This window comes from Solanum tuberosum, unplaced genomic scaffold, assembly GCF_000226075.1.
Source record: "Solanum tuberosum cultivar DM 1-3 516 R44 unplaced genomic scaffold, SolTub_3.0 scf00519, whole genome shotgun sequence".
In the NCBI taxonomy this organism is placed as follows: domain Eukaryota; kingdom Viridiplantae; phylum Streptophyta; class Magnoliopsida; order Solanales; family Solanaceae; genus Solanum; species Solanum tuberosum.
The window spans coordinates 307,714-323,347 of record NW_006239445.1 but is presented as its reverse complement, the minus strand read 5'-3'; the positions used below and the strand labels follow the sequence as shown (position 1 = coordinate 323,347).

General features: G+C 33.0%; 3 protein-coding genes across 3 annotated transcripts in view; 1 reads left to right on the top strand and 2 right to left on the bottom strand.

The window, feature by feature from the left end:
* The first annotated feature begins 2,919 nt into the window (after positions 1-2,919).
* On the top strand, positions 2,920-6,297 carry LOC102602583 (oligopeptide transporter 4-like). The gene is made up of 6 exons (XM_006364928.1): positions 2,920-3,417; positions 3,836-3,933; positions 4,370-4,933; positions 5,078-5,330; positions 5,411-5,593; positions 5,674-6,297. The coding sequence occupies exons 1-6, from the start codon at positions 2,920-2,922 to the stop codon at positions 6,295-6,297; spliced, it is 2,220 nt and encodes a 739-aa protein (XP_006364990.1).
* Positions 6,298-6,414: 117 nt separating this feature from the next.
* LOC102602247 (peroxidase 9-like) lies at positions 6,415-8,736 on the bottom strand. Its single transcript, XM_006364927.2, has 4 exons — positions 8,500-8,736; positions 7,767-7,958; positions 7,080-7,245; positions 6,415-6,965 (listed from the first exon to the last, which is right to left on the bottom strand). Exons 1-4 carry the CDS (start codon positions 8,722-8,724, stop codon positions 6,553-6,555), a joined length of 996 nt encoding a protein of 331 aa, XP_006364989.1. The 5' UTR covers positions 8,725-8,736; the 3' UTR covers positions 6,415-6,552.
* Positions 8,737-10,958: 2,222 nt separating this feature from the next.
* LOC102599682 (oligopeptide transporter 4-like) overlaps positions 10,959-15,634 on the bottom strand; it is a 6,664-nt gene continuing 1,988 nt past the window's right edge. The window contains exons 2-6 of the mRNA XM_006364920.2: positions 14,568-14,665; positions 12,883-13,485; positions 12,496-12,748; positions 12,214-12,396; positions 10,959-11,772 (exon numbers count right to left, since the gene is read on the bottom strand). Of these exons, the coding sequence (XP_006364982.1) occupies positions 11,158-11,772; positions 12,214-12,396; positions 12,496-12,748; positions 12,883-13,485; positions 14,568-14,665 (1,752 nt within the window). The 3' untranslated portion in view covers positions 10,959-11,157. The remainder of the gene's footprint in view (positions 11,773-12,213; positions 12,397-12,495; positions 12,749-12,882; positions 13,486-14,567; positions 14,666-15,634) is intronic.

Below are 15,634 nucleotides of genomic sequence, written 5' to 3'. Positions count from 1 at the left end.
TGAACGGTCATACGTAATAAATGGCAATGTGAACTCATCCTTTTATGGCCATAGTTGACTTTGTCCATCCTAATACTGCGGATTATCATTTCGGTAACAAATTTGGTATATTTAGATGTGCTCCAAACTATAAATGATTTACAATTTATTAATCCAGCTGGTAATTGAAGGGAAAATGTATACATATATATAACAAGATTGATACTACAAAATTAATATACTTGCTTTGTCCCAAATTATACTTTCACCGTTCCATTTTATATGTCATTTATTTTTATAAATAGTTGGACCACAATACTTATCATTTTATAAAATGTTAGTGAAAAACTTACAAGATAACAAAAATACAAGATTACAATTGAAAATAAAAATGAAGAAATAAATCTCTTCAGGCTGAGCGCAGATATCTCGCTCTCTTTAAGGAGATTCAAGCCCACTGCAGCAAATGTTTTTTACCGGTCCAGCAGTAGTCCTTCTTGACTTGTCCCCTCCAGGATACAACAACTTTCACAAAGTATAACTCAACAACTCTGGACAAGATTTGAGTCCAAAGCTCCACAAAAGAAACACCTCCCTTCAACTAATAAGAACTCTTTTTTTGACAAACATTATGCACTCTATATTTTCTTGTGTGTTGTGTATAACAAACCAAATGAAGACCACCACTATTTATACTACAAGAAGTCTTCCTAGCAATGAATAGGAAGATAATGGGATAGTAAATAGTGAAGATAATGGTTTTAGGAGTTACATAGGTTACAAGGATAACGAAGGAGTAAAGAATGGAATAATGAGAGGGGTAACCAATGCCTCTAACGTGTACTTGCACAACGGCCAACTTTCCAACGTTACACAGAAAGCAGCAAAGTGCATAAGCCTATGGTCATTAATTGACCACTAAGTAATGAGGCACAAATGCATGTAACTCCCACGTCCTCTATTCCATCTTCATGGCAGAATGGCTATACTAAGTTTTAACAAATTAATATACAAATTATTAAAATTAAAATGCTAATAAACCAACATAAAATTTATGCATAAATTACCATATTTTGTCTATTATACCCTTGATAGAGTAGTTAATTAATCTTGAAAATTTATTCATCATTTATTATAAAGTTGACTTAAGAAAACATTAAATAAGGGTAGAAGAGTAAAGTTACATAATATCCTAATGCAAGTGCAAAATAAAAAAGTGACATATAAAATGGGACGGAGGAAGTAATACACTTGAATCTTCAACAACTATAATTAGTGGCAGATTTAGAATTTTCGTTCAGGGGGGTCGAAAATAAAAGTATAAATGTGTATATAAGCCAACAAAACAAAATTTCAAGAAAGTAGTAGTATATAGTTTTAGTGCCGGTCCGGTGGATCCTTGAATTTTTTTGGGTTTAAAACCACACTTTTAGCATGTTTTATAAAATAAAAAAACTAAAAAAAAACGTGAAAAACGAAACTGAAACTAAAAAAGAAAAAAAATAAAACTGAAACTAAAATAGAAAAAAATAAAACGCCAACATAGGGATTCGAAACCCTCGATATGAAGCTTAATTTCAAGGGGACCAACCGTTGGGCTATCAGTTTCTCCTTGTCATTGAGGGGGTTCAAAATATATATATCCACATAAATACAGAAGATTACCTTATATATACCGTGTAAATTTTTTTCAAGGGGGTTCGGGTAAACCCTGGAACCCAGTGGATCCGCCCCTGGCTATAATTTAGAATTCAACTGACATTATCCTATAACGTTGCATTGTTTTTCTTTTTGTCCAAAATTGTATCACAATGGTTATATATGAAAGAGATCATCAACTTCAATAGGCGGATACTTGATTTTTCTAGACCATTTATATTTTTTAAAATCTTATGATCTTTTTATAATTAATTTTCATTTTACACAAGAAATTTGAAAAGACTATTTTTGTTTATTTATTTTATAAAAATGACAAAGAGATCTTAATTTTAGATTCCTTCAATTGTAGTACGAGACTTATCCCTTTTGACTGGAAATTGGTACGTAAACAATGAAAGTAATACTTAATAAATATAAATATGTAATCTTATGGCCACGTAGATCTGTATCCAAAATGTCCATAAAGGAGTATATAAGATCAATAAATACATTCCAAAATTACTACACTCTCTGTCTTACAGTAGTTGTGATTATTTATTTGAGTCAAAATTATGTGAATTTTGACTAATGTAATTAACATGAGAAATTTAATATTTTATAGTACTTTATCATATAATTTTTAAATATTTAAATTTTAAATATGAAATATTGAGTTGATTGGATACGATTTTACTTTGAAACTGAACTCAATTGACTTACGAAAATCCAGATATGACAATTAACTTTGACAAGCCTAAACACTTTGTCCCTACTAACTTTCTACCCTAATACGCAACATTCACTATTTCCTATCTAGAGTCATATCTCGATAATATGACGTTGTATCATATCCTGTCTAATCACCTACTATAATTTAGAAAATCAACAAAATAATTATCCTATTATTTTGTCCAAAATTATATCAAAATAAAATTAAAAGAAATGTAAGAAAAAATGGTTTCACACGTCGTAAATGTCATGATAAAGAGAAACAAAATGTCAAAAACGATTCAAGTAAATAAATAAATTTCTGTACGAAGATTTTACTTTGTTTGCTTAATAATCATCTAGCTGGCAATGTATTGCTAATAGTAATAAGATTAAATTGCATGTATCCATGAATTCATCCCATTTTCACGTCAAGAAACATTACCAAAACCATTTTGGGAAAATCACTAATTAAGTACAGATTTCTTAAACTTCTCTAATAATGTCTATATAAAGTATCTTCATATCATAACACTAACCATTCAAATTCCAAACAAAAATTAAAATAAATATTTTTTCCAATAATATTTCTCCATGGAAAAAAAGATTGAAGAAGTAGAAATTTGCGAGATATTTGATGACGAGGACGAGTCCCCTATAGAACAAGTTCGTTTAACAGTACCAACAGATGACGATCCATCAGTTCCAGTATGGACATTTCGAATGTGGTTTTTGGGGATTATTTTTTGTGGATTAATGTCATTTATCAACATTTTTTTTAGTTACAGGCAAAATCCACTTATAATCAGTATGATTACTGCACAGGTTGCGTCATTACCATTAGGTAAACTCCTGGCAAAAGTTCTTCCTACGAGGAAGTTTCATTTGCCAGGATTTGGATTAAGCGAATTTTCGCTTAATCCAGGTCCTTTTAGCATGAAAGAACATGTTTTAATTTCAATTTTTGCTAATGCTGGTGCTGGATTTGGTAATGGAGGTGCTTATGCTGTTACTATTGTCGATATTATTAAGGTCTTTTATCACAGGAAAATATCCTTCTTGGCTGGTTGGATCCTTGTCATTACTACCCAGGTATATTTCTTAATTCTACATGTCTTAATTTGTTTGATTTCGCAGTTTAACTTGATACGAAATTTCAGAAAATTCAATTATTCAACCTATTTAAGCTAATAGTAATGTCATATCTAGTAGCTATATTAGTTAACTACCTAAACTTTTACTGTGAGAGTTCGATTCCCCACTTTGTAATCTGAAGCAATTGAGAAGCACTAGATTTCTAGTACCAAGTAATATCTTTGTTCAATATAAAAATAATAGGAATTAGCCATGAATAACTTCTGCGACTAAATAACAAAAATCCATCTTCAATCCAATTTCGCTACCAATTATAAAATAAATTAATCTTATTAGTTACAAACTGTTTACCGATAGAATTCGTAGCTAATTCTTGTTTTTCTTTTGTATTAATTGCATTTTATAATGGATTCAGGTTCTGGGTTATGGTTGGGCTGGTATTATGAGGAAGTATGTGGTTGAGCCTGCAGAAATGTGGTGGCCATCTACCCTTGCTCAAGTCTCTATTTTCAGGTAAGAACCAAAAGAAAAATAAAAAAAATTGCACCTTCTAGTGAAAAGAGTCCTCAAGTTTTAATTATAAGGGGGTCAAAATATTAATTTGTGCCAACTCAAATACTCTTATCGAGGCTAAAACATTTTCTAACAAAGGTAACTTCATATCTGACCTCGAACTCGAGACATTTGAAGGAGAACTTAAATTTGTCAAAATAGTGTACAAAAGCTCACCTTCTGGCTTCTTCCATTGTGTCATCTTATTACTTTTGTTCTCCCTTGTCCCATATCAAAAGCGCGAACTCGAGACTTCTAAAGGAGTACTTACCACTCTATCACAATCTTTGTTGATCTAGGATGTTAGATATTGTTTACTGTGCTTCTATCTTTTTCGTACAATAGTCGATGTAAATACTTATCATAACAAATTCTGGTACTTGATGATATTTTGCAGGGCACTACATGAGAAAGAAAACAGTGGCAATTACTCTAGAGGAAAGTTCTTTTTAATAGCATTGATATGCAGTTTCACTTGGTACATTGTCCCTGGATACCTCTTCAAAACTTTGTCAACATTCTCTGTGCTCTGTATGGCATTTCCAAAATCAGTGTTAGCACACCAACTTGGGTCAGGCCAACATGGCCTTGGCATTTTATCTTTCACATTTGATTGGTCAGTCGTCGCGTTCTTGACCAGTCCACTAGTCACTCCATTTTTTGCCATCCTAAACATCTTGGCAGGCTATGTTATAATAGTCTACATGATGATTCCTGTAGCCTACTGGGGCTTAAACCTCTACAATGCCAAAACTTTCCCCCTTTTTTCGACTGATTTATTCGATGCCAATGGACAGAAGTATAATGTATCAGCTATTGTCAATAACAAGTTTGAGATAGACACTGCTGCATACGAGGCACAAGGACGAATAAATCTCAGCATCATGTTTGCTATTTCATATGGACTCGGTTTTGCAACAATCATCGCTACCCTCACACATGTCTTCTTATTCAATGGGAAGTAAGTGAATATAGCTAGATTTTACTATTGCATATGGACTTACTTACTAGATTTTATTTTTTCCTAGTATATGAGCAGCATAGATAACAAGTGTAAAAGATCAATACTTACTTGACGAACATTGAACTTTTTTTTATTGAACAGGGAGATATATAGTCGATTTCGTGCTTCATACAATGGGAAAATAGATATACATACAAAGCTTATGAGGAAATACAAGGACATTCCTTCGTGGTGGTTCCACACGATCCTTGCTCTCTCGTTAGCTCTGTCTCTCCTACTCTGTACTGTCTTGAAATCACAGGTTCAGCTACCATGGTGGGGACTCATTTTAGCTTGCGCGATTGCACTTATTTTCACTCTACCAATAAGTATCATTCAAGCCACAACAAATAATGTAAGTCAATAACTTGTTCAATTCACTAACCAAAATTTATATTCACATTTTTTTACGAGACTATTTTTATTTCGTTACAGTCACCAGGACTAAATATCATCACAGAGTATATTCTTGGACTAATAATCCCAGGGAAACCAATAGCCAATGTTTGCTTCAAAACATATGGTTATATTAGCATGTCACAGGCTGTATCTTTTCTCCAAGATTTTAAGCTTGGTCATTATATGAAGATTCCTCCAAGATCAATGTTTGTAGTTCAGGTAAGTTACTCTACTAAAAATGAACAAATCCAAATTTATCGCGTTTTTATCTGACATTTGATATGGCTATCCATTTTCAGCTAGTTGGAACGTTGATAGCTTCAACAATCAACATGGCAACGGCGTGGTATATGTTAACACATGTTCCGTACATTTGTCAATTGGACTCACTTCCAGAAGGCAGTCCATGGACTTGTAGAGGTGATCATGTTTTCTATGATGCATCAGTAATTTGGGGATTAGTTGGACCAAAGCGATTCTTCGGCCCTTTAGGAAATTATGGTGCGTTGAACTGGTTCTTTTTAGGAGGCGCGATAGCACCAGTATTAGTGTGGCTATTGCATAAAGCATTCCCAAGGCAGAGTTGGATCAAGCTTATAAACATTCCTGTACTACTCGGGGCAACAGCGAATATGCCACCAGCTAACGTATTGAATTTCAATAGTTGGATTGTTGTTGGATTTGTGTTCAATTTCTTTGTTTTTCGATACAGAAAGAAGTGGTGGCAGAGGTACAATTATGTTCTTTCTGCAGCATTGGATGCTGGATTGGCTTTTATGGTAGTTCTCATTTATCTGGTTTTTGGACTTACAAATCATGATAACCTCAATTGGTGGGGAAATGTTGATGAATACTGCAATTTGGCTGATTGTCCAACTGCTCAAGGAATTCAAGTTGAAGGCTGTCCATTGATTTCTGCTTAATGATTTTAGAAATATTGTTTAGTACTCTTTGGCTATGTATTTTTGCTTGTGTTGACAATATTTGGATTTGATATTTCAGCTATTGCATCTGGCAAATGAACACCTTTTTGATAAGGTAATGGTCACTTGGATTACTTAAACATATAAAATTTTACAACAATAAAACAGTTTAATTCTGCGACAGTTCTTTCATATTTCACCCTTCAACTCATAAATACATATATAGTAGAAACATACTTGGTAAATAGCAAAGTTTTAGTTAACTCTGCGACAATTCTTTCTAATTTCACCCTTCAACTCAGTCAGGGGACTAATATTCCCCATTTTGACCATAGACTTAGAAAATTGATGGAAAAATATTGCCTCATTTTCAGCATAGATCTTTACCAATTGCTTAGTTTTTTTCACCTTTCCAGTAAGAAGTACTTCATCTGAGTTCAAAAGACCTTTGCCCAATAGCAATAGCTTGAAATATGAGTTGTCAAATCTGTTTGGTGATGCAATGTCTAGAGGAGTAATATTATTGTCTCCACCACTTGTTGGACAAATTGATTTTAAATCATTGTAATAAGTTTTCTCTAGAGTTGCATCTGGCAAATGGTTACCTTTTTGATTGTATAGCCTTTGCCTAAATGACACACATCTTGCCACCCCTATGGTGTGCGCTCCTGTTTAACATATGAGTGTGTTTAGTACGAAGAAAGTCATTTTTCGTGTCATAAAAAACCGTGTTGAAAAATAATTCAACAAGAAAGAAGTGTCTACAAATTAAAGTAGCTTACCAGAAAGAGCAACAAGGTCTTTTTCATTAAGGCCTTGTCTATTGAAGAGGCTTATGAGGGTTTGGATTGTTGAGTTTGGTGCTGGAATATTTGCATTTGCTTTGTTGAAATATGCTCTCTTTGAGTCCCTTCTTCCTAGTGGCACTTCCCAATATGGTCCACCACTCTACTCCAACATATTATTTGTAACAATCTTATTAGCAAAAATCTTGAATTGACTAGTACTTTTTTATTACTTTGGGTTATAGCAGTAATTCAGTTACTTAAACGTAATAAATTTTACTTTTTTTTGTTGTAAATTTATTGTTATAATGAGTAAAGTTCAGTTACAATACGTAAGATTAACCCGACATGAGATGGAATGATATTTGGGGAAAAAAAAGTATTTGAAGTTGAAGTCATGTTTGAACATGTATTTCACTTAAAAAGGTTAGATTTTTTTGTGAGTAGAAAAAAATTTCACTTAGAAAAACGCATTTTCAAAAAATTGAGAAATCATGTCCAAATGGGGCCTTAAAAATCGTTGCAGTCTGTGTTGCTTAGACTTTCCAAAAATGTTATTGTACATTTATAAGATTTTCCAAAACTGTACTACATTTTTTGAAGGATCTGATACACATCCATTAACATTTTAAGAAAGTCCGAACAACACAAATGAGAATGAAATGTTGGAGTTTAGATGCTTACTAGGACAACAGAGTCACGAGCAGCAAGGGCTAGAATATCAGCACAAGAAACAGTGTGAGGACAAACTTGTTCTAATTTAGCTTTGATTTGATCAATCACTTCAAATCCCCTCAGAGAATTCTTGTTTGGTCCAGCCTCCTTTTCACTTTTGAATGCACTACTATTATCCAATAATACAGATGCATCACAACCCTATAACACAAGAAAAATAAAATTATTGGAGTTGTTGCCAAATTTAGCACCTAGAAAAGGTCCAAAATTACAATCTTAAACATCAAGTTTTTGCATGGACTGTCCCTGTTTCAAGGTGGTCTTTAATATTTCTTTTTCATCAAATTAGTTGTATTTAATTTTTGTACCTACTGCTCATTTTATAAAAATATGTTGTCTTAAATATCTTTATTTATGACTTAATTTCGCTAGGTAAACTTTTTTACAAAAAAAAAAGTAGCATGTATTATGTCTTGTAAAAGGCTCACGTTCATACTCCTGAACTTATGCCCCAAGACACAAGTTATGTCTAAAGCATAAATTCAGCGTATGCACTTTTTAATTAAGACATAATGTTTTAAAACTGAACTTAGTCTCAAGTCATAAGTTATAATTAGCATAACAGAAAAATTATAGTTGTCAACATTTGCATGTGGGGGGGGGGGACGAATTGCTAACATCGAGAAAATGAATGACCCAAAAATATAACAAAGTATATGAAAATGTGTATAAAAGTTTATACCTGAACAAAACAATCATGGAAATGAAGTCTTAGCAAAGAAGCAGCCATTCTTGGATCTTTAGCAATTGCCTCTTCCAAAACAGACATTATAATTTCATTTGCTTCAGGACATGAAAATTGGTATAAATCTGGGAAAAGACCACCATTATTGGAACTAGAAACTAGAAAGGCTTGGAATATTGCACAAGATAAAAATAACATTACTAGTCCAAGAGAAGAAGCCATATTTAAAAATCAATTTTTTGTATGATGAATTTGATTAACAAATGCATTGAAATATTTATAGAGAGTTTCTAGTGTTACCAAATCCTCTAATAATAGTAAGTTAGATTACTTTTCATAGTAGTCAACTCATTTTTTTATATATATTATAGGAAATTAATGTCTCTTTTTAAGTGTTTTTGGTTTCTGAGTTGTGTAGTTCTACCTGCTCCAATGAACAAAAATAAGAAATAATAATACGTCAACAAGGTTTAGAGTTTGAACAACTTTTGAACTTTTCTTTTGTTGGCCATTTCTTCAAAATGTTGCAATTGTAATATAATTGATTGCTTAAGTAAACCGTCTTGTTAAATTGAAGATTAGTGATTTAGTTCAACCTTGTAATTAGAAGTTAAATTTGGATAAATTTGTAGGATCTTGCTAATCCACTCACATCGCATGATTCTTGATGAAATAAGTAATTACTCCCTCTGTTTTCTTTTATTTGTCACGTTTTGCTTTATGAGAGTCATTTTGGCTAGACTTTCAAGCTAAATTGAGTTTGATTAATTTAATATTTTAAATTTTAGGCTCAGATGTTCGAAAACTATACAAAAATTACTATATGTTGTAATCATTCTTTTATTAATATCTTAAATTAATATTGGTTAAAATTCATGTAGTTTGACTCTCGAAAGCAAAACTTGACACGTAAACGGGAAAGGGGGAGTAGTTACTAATGTTTTTGGTTTATTTGGAAATCCCGATTCCAAATCAATATAAATTGGGTTATCACATAACGTAACGACTTGTTCACTGTTTCGAATGCTGCTCCTCAACCATAGTTGGAAGTTGATTTTGATAAAGAAAGAACTTTGATCTGAATAAGTTACCGTTCGATAAAATTCAGTAATTTTACCTCAAATTTTATATTTGTGTTTAAGAAGTTCATTTAATATGTATAAATAATTTATTTAGAACCTATTAAGCAAAATAAATTGTGATTCATAACTCATAAAAATCATTGCAAACACATTAACGTCAAATTACAACAATAAAAATAGACGTGTACTTTTACTTGTCTAGTTCAAAACTATGCTTATTAACTATAGTTATTTTTCAAAATATTAAAATCTATCAAATTAAAAGATTTATATAGAATAACTTTGCTTTTTAAGAGGATATGTCAAGTCAATATTGTACTAAAAATTTACGGATGGAGTGGCAAAATATGTCATTTCACAGGGTAGAGTATCAAATAGCAATGCTTGTCAATTGAGAGGAATTGGGATTACAGGTTTACAGCTATACTATATATGATGATCTAGAGAAACGCGTAATTTTTGAACCACAAAAGAAAACATTTTAATTTTAAGCAAAGTAAGATCGACGATATCATTTTTAATTTCAAGCAAAGCTCATTTCATACTATTATTATACGAGATAAAAATAATGAGTAAACTAACATATGACTAAAAGACTTAAAAGAAATATGAGCAAAAGTAAATGTACTAACATGACTGAGACACAAAAGAAATTAAAGCCACTACAAATTAAATCCTCTTGCTGATAAAACTGAGCATTTTCATACACCAGGGTCGGAGCTACAGTGGTGTCAGGGTGTCCAGTTGAATACCCTTCGTTGAAAAATTACACTATGTATATATATATATATATAGGTTAAATTTTACTTTATATTGATAAATAAACAAGGTCAAATTGCGCATTTCACGCGGAATACTTAGTCAATTTGTAGAATGGGGAAAAGGAAGTCTTTCAAAGTAGTAGTTACATGTGACCACTAGAGTACAGAAGCATTAGTTAGTGAGAACACAAGTACACACAATGTACACCAGTACTCCTTTGAACAAACATGCACCTTTTTTCTTCAGTCAATGGTTGCTGATTTGAGGAGATAGATGACTTGAACTATTTCATGTTTAGTTGTGTTATATCCATATTTGTCAGAAACCACAATCTAGAGATTCTTCAATTTATGGAGCTCGAACTCATGACCTTAGTTCTGATACCACTTGTTAGGATCAAACGTTTGTTATCATGCCAAAAGTTATAGCTCATAGCAAGGGCACAACTTTTACATCTTAACTAAGCCACTAATTAAGCAAGTGTCATATTCGATCATGACTCTGATACGGGCCATCCCAGCCACTCGTGGATCATGACTCACAAGTTATTCAACTTGCCCAATTATCATCAAGAAATCAGACAACAGTCCAGAAATAAAAATGTAGTATAACTTTTCTTCCCAATCTGTATAACTTCAGATTGATTAATATAATTCAACATACAAGAATGAAAAGTTATATACAAGTTCATACTTGAGAATTCAACAATTAAGCTATATGCTTCGCGTTTCTTTGTCGATTTCACAGGGAAATTTCCCTACATTGTGTAAACCAAAGTAGGTAGAATTAACAAAGAAAAAACATTAAGAAACTAGAAAGTTGGACAACCATTTATAGTTATGCCCTTTGCTGTAGGACAAGTTGCTAAATCACAATGCTCAGGGTCACTATTTCCCCACCAATTTATGCTTCTATCCTCCATCCCCACAGTAAAGTAGAGCAACACAGCCATAAAGGCAACTCCAGCATCTAATGCTGCGGAAAGGATATAGTTGTACCTCTGCCACCATTTCTTCCTGTACCTGAAAACGAAAAAGTTGAAAATCGTCCCCACCAAAATCCAAGAATTGTAGTTGAGTGCAGTTGCTGGTGGCATGAAAGCTGTTGCTCCAAGAAGCACAGGGAGGTTAATGAGGGGTATCCACGTTTGTTTCGGAAATGACTTATGTAGTAACCACACTAAAACTGGTCCAAGCAATCCGCCAAGAAAGAACCAGTTCAGTGCTGAGTAATTTCCAAGATGGCCAAAAATTCGCTTAGGACTCACGAGACCCCAAATGACTGATGCATCAAAGAAGACGTGATCACCGGGGCAAGTCCAAGGGCTGTTGGAAAATTTATCCTGGTGACATATGTTGTCAATAGAACCCAAGAGCCACCATGCAACGGTCAGGTTAACGGTTCCTGCAATTATGGTTCCAACAAACTGGAACAGAGAGAATGTCATGAGGTGACTCTAAAAGCAAAGAACCACACTAGAGAAAATGCATTAGTTAAAATCCATCTTGATATCCAATTACATGTTCTGGTTCTGATTGTATTTTTGTTTCATCCCAAATTTTGAAGTAAAAAGAGAACGGCAGCCCGGTGCACTAAGCACCCACTATGCGCGGGGTTCAGGGAAAGGCAGGAGCACAAGGATCTATTATATGTAGTCTTACCCTACAAGAGGTTGTTTCCACAGCTCAAACCCGTGACATTGTCACATGACAACAACTTTACCAGTTATTTGAGCTTTTGCATTCTCTATTATGGAGTCGTAACATTAAAACTCTTGAATTTGGATGGTCATTGTAGATTTGCTAGCTAGGTTGAAGTATTTAGCATGTATAGAATTCTGCCTAACCAATTATGGATAAAAGTGTACCTGGACTAAAAACATGGAACGTGGAGGTATCTTCATATAATGACCAAGCTTGAAATCACTGAGAAAGGAGATTGCTTGAGTCATGCTCATATAGCCATAGGTCTTGAAGCACACATTAGCGATAGGTCTTCCAGGATAAATAGTCCCCATGATGTACTCAGTGATTATGTTTAGTCCTGGAGTCTGATGTAACAAACCAATATGCACAAAACAATCAGTCGTATGGAACCTTTTGATCTTATCAGACATCCAAAGAGAATGCTAGATCAACATTTCAGTTACCTGATTTGTGGTTGCAGTAATGATACTGATGGGAAGCGTGAATATAAAAGCAAGTCCAGCTGCGAGGAGGAGTCCCCAGAAAGGCAGCTGAACTTGGCTCTTCAGGAAGATGCAAAGGGCAAGCGACACCAGAGTTGTCATGAGGAGAAGCAAGTAAAACCACCACGAAGGTATGTCTTTGTATCTTCTCATCAGCCTCGTGTGGACATCAACCTTTCCCACTGAGGAAGCTCGAAAGCGTTGGTAAATCTCTCTACATGAGATACAAGTTCAGAAATACAACAAAAACATCAGTTGGTATCAAATTAGAGGCAAAATACTTTCGGATTCCAAGAAAATTGCAAAGACAAGACTAATGCAATGGAAAGGAAAATGAGGAGAATATACCTTCCATAAAACAAGCCGACGTGAGAAAGAGTAGAAGCAATGGTGGCAAATCCAAATCCATAAGTAAGAGTAAAGAAAAGGCTCAGGTTTATTCTCCCTTGCTTATCATACTCGGCTTCATCCAGCTTAAACTGGTTATTCACAATAAGTGATATGTTATACACCTGACCTTGTGCAGTGAACAAGTCCGAGGAATATAGAGGAAATTTTTTGGCATTATAGACGTTGAACCCCCAATAGGATATAGGAATCACAACATACAATATCAAGGCATAGCCAACAAAGACATTGGCTATTGCAAAGAATGGATAAATAAGAGGACTGAACAAGAATGAAGCTACAGTAGCCCAGTCTAACGTGAAAGCCCCGATTCCAAGGCCATTCAGACCTGATCCAATCTGTTGAGCAGTGACAGATTTTGGATATGCCCAGCACACCCATGAAATACTTGATAAAGTTTGGAAGAGATAACCGGGGAATATGTACCATGAAAAGCTGCATACAAGTGCTATAACAAAGAACTTTGCACGCGACATTGGTCGTTTGTTTCCATTGGCATTCACAATTTCATTGTCATCGTCATCCTCTTTTTCATGCAATGCACTATAAAATTTATGACTTTGTCAGAGTGCTTGTTAGCTAAATAAGAATAAACAACTCCAAAAATAAGATATACATTACACACCCTTTGATACATTGATTAACTTATTATTTTCATTTTACAAATTTGAAAAAGAGATTTCAACCATATTTTGACTGGTGATACAACATCAGCATGAATTTCATTTATTTATGAATGGATGCCACGGTAACATGAGTTAGCAAGTACCATTTACTTTGTAGTCTGATCCTTAATGATGCAAACTTAATATAGAAACTAAATCACTATCTATATACTTGTATGTAGGTACATGTAATGTATATAATACATCATTACCTTTGATATATGTCCTTACAATCTTTTCTTGAATAAAACAACTAATTATACGAGAAACCTTAGTAAATTTTAGATGACAGTATATGGTTGTGTCATTAGTCATGTATGTCAAAGAAAAAGTTCATCCCGATTTGAGCCAGGACTTCTGAATGAAAGAGTACTTAACACTCCGTCACAACCCTAGTTGGTGTGAAGAAGACAACTTACCACTTATCATAGCCCAGTTAGTGGAAATAAAAGATAAGTAATTGACAACATTTTTTTTTTCTTTCTTTTCAAAGATTGTCAATATCTAATAATGTAAAGAGATGGTTTACCATAAAGAAAAAGACATTGAAAACTAAGTTTTGTTTTTTTACATAGATATTTTCTCCCCCCTCCTTTTTTTTACACCCCATTTAAGAAAATGCAATTGGCTCCAGCCAACAAATTAAATAAATTCTTTAAGTTCTCCAAAGATACTCGAGTTCGATTAAACCAAAGATCATTGGCTAACATTTTTTAATAATAATTTTAGAAAACAACGAGTATATAAACAAGGTTACAGAATAAGATTCTCAATCCACAATAATTTTAAATTAAACAGAAACAAAAGCGTGACATTATCATATTGCAACTTGCAAGACACTCATTATCACTACATCAAAAGCATAACTTTTTTAAATATATATATATAACGTAATTTTCTGATGATGTTATTCCTATGCCATTCATAATAAAAACTTATAAAGTATGAAAAATGCTGTACCGGAAAAGGGAGATCTGAACAAGTGTACTGGGCCACCACATATGTGCCGGTTCAACTACGTATTTCCTTAAAAGCCCAGCCCAACCGTAGCCCAATACCTGCTCAAATCCACAATGACGTGTACATTAGATTAGATTCGATATATCCATAAATACTTTTATTTATTTTAAATAACAAAATAAAATGGAAAAAAGGTTAACCATATTAATATGTAAAAAGTGTTACGTATCATAAGAAAAATATGTTTACTTATGATAGTGCTCTAGAATAAGAGGAGGTTTGACCTCTTCTTAATTATAATAATAATAATTAATTAGAAAAGGTACACAAGATAAACGATAGAAGAGAGTGGAGAATTTGACAAGATATCTTAAACAAAAAATGAATAAAGCATAAGAGAACAATTTCAAGCCAATAATCTACACTAATTTCATCTTCACAAAATTTTCTACTCTCCCTTTACTAACCTATCTAGAAAGAAGGAATCATTGAAATCATCACCACCATCGCAAAAAAATAATAACATATAGAAAGTAATTTCACAAATAGAATCTAACTATATAATGTACAAATCTTATCCTTATTTTTGTGAGATTAAAAAGTTATTTGCAAATAGAAAAATAAATAAAGTAAACAAAATAACATACCATAGTAAAAATTAAAAAGAATAATATACCATGCGAATACTAATTAACTACGTCATACATACCAATTAACTACGTCATATCTCTTATTAATAATTTGAGAAAAAGAAAAGTACAAATAATATGTTACATGACTGTAAAAATCAATTATAATAACAATATTAGTACTATATTTAATCCAGCATTACCAGATAAAACCAATCATAATCTATTTTTTTGATTGTTATGCTCAATAATATTCCCTTCTCTGTATCACAGAAAAGACAATTACACATGCCAAAAAAGTGTTAGTGTCACCAAAACAAAAGTTCATTGTAGCTGTCATGACTCATGAGCAAAGGCGGACCTAGGTGGGGTAATTTTTTCGTAGATTCTATATTTATATTAGAAAATTAAATAAATATATATATATATATATATATA

Coding starts and splice junctions, on each gene's coding strand:
- LOC102602583 (XM_006364928.1), top strand. CDS start 2,920: ATGGAAAAAAAGATTGAAGAAGTAGAAATTTGCGAGATATTTGATGAC. Junction 3,418..3,835: donor TCCTTGTCATTACTACCCAG/GTATATTTCTTA, acceptor TAATGGATTCAG/GTTCTGGGTTATGGTTGGGC. Junction 5,594..5,673: donor GATCAATGTTTGTAGTTCAG/GTAAGTTACTCT, acceptor ATCCATTTTCAG/CTAGTTGGAACGTTGATAGC.
- LOC102602247 (XM_006364927.2), bottom strand. CDS start 8,724: ATGGCTTCTTCTCTTGGACTAGTAATGTTATTTTTATCTTGTGCAATA. Junction 7,959..8,499: donor TCCATGATTGTTTTGTTCAG/GTATAAACTTTT, acceptor CTTGTGTTATAG/GGTTGTGATGCATCTGTATT. Junction 6,966..7,079: donor AGACCTTGTTGCTCTTTCTG/GTAAGCTACTTT, acceptor TATGTTAAACAG/GAGCGCACACCATAGGGGTG.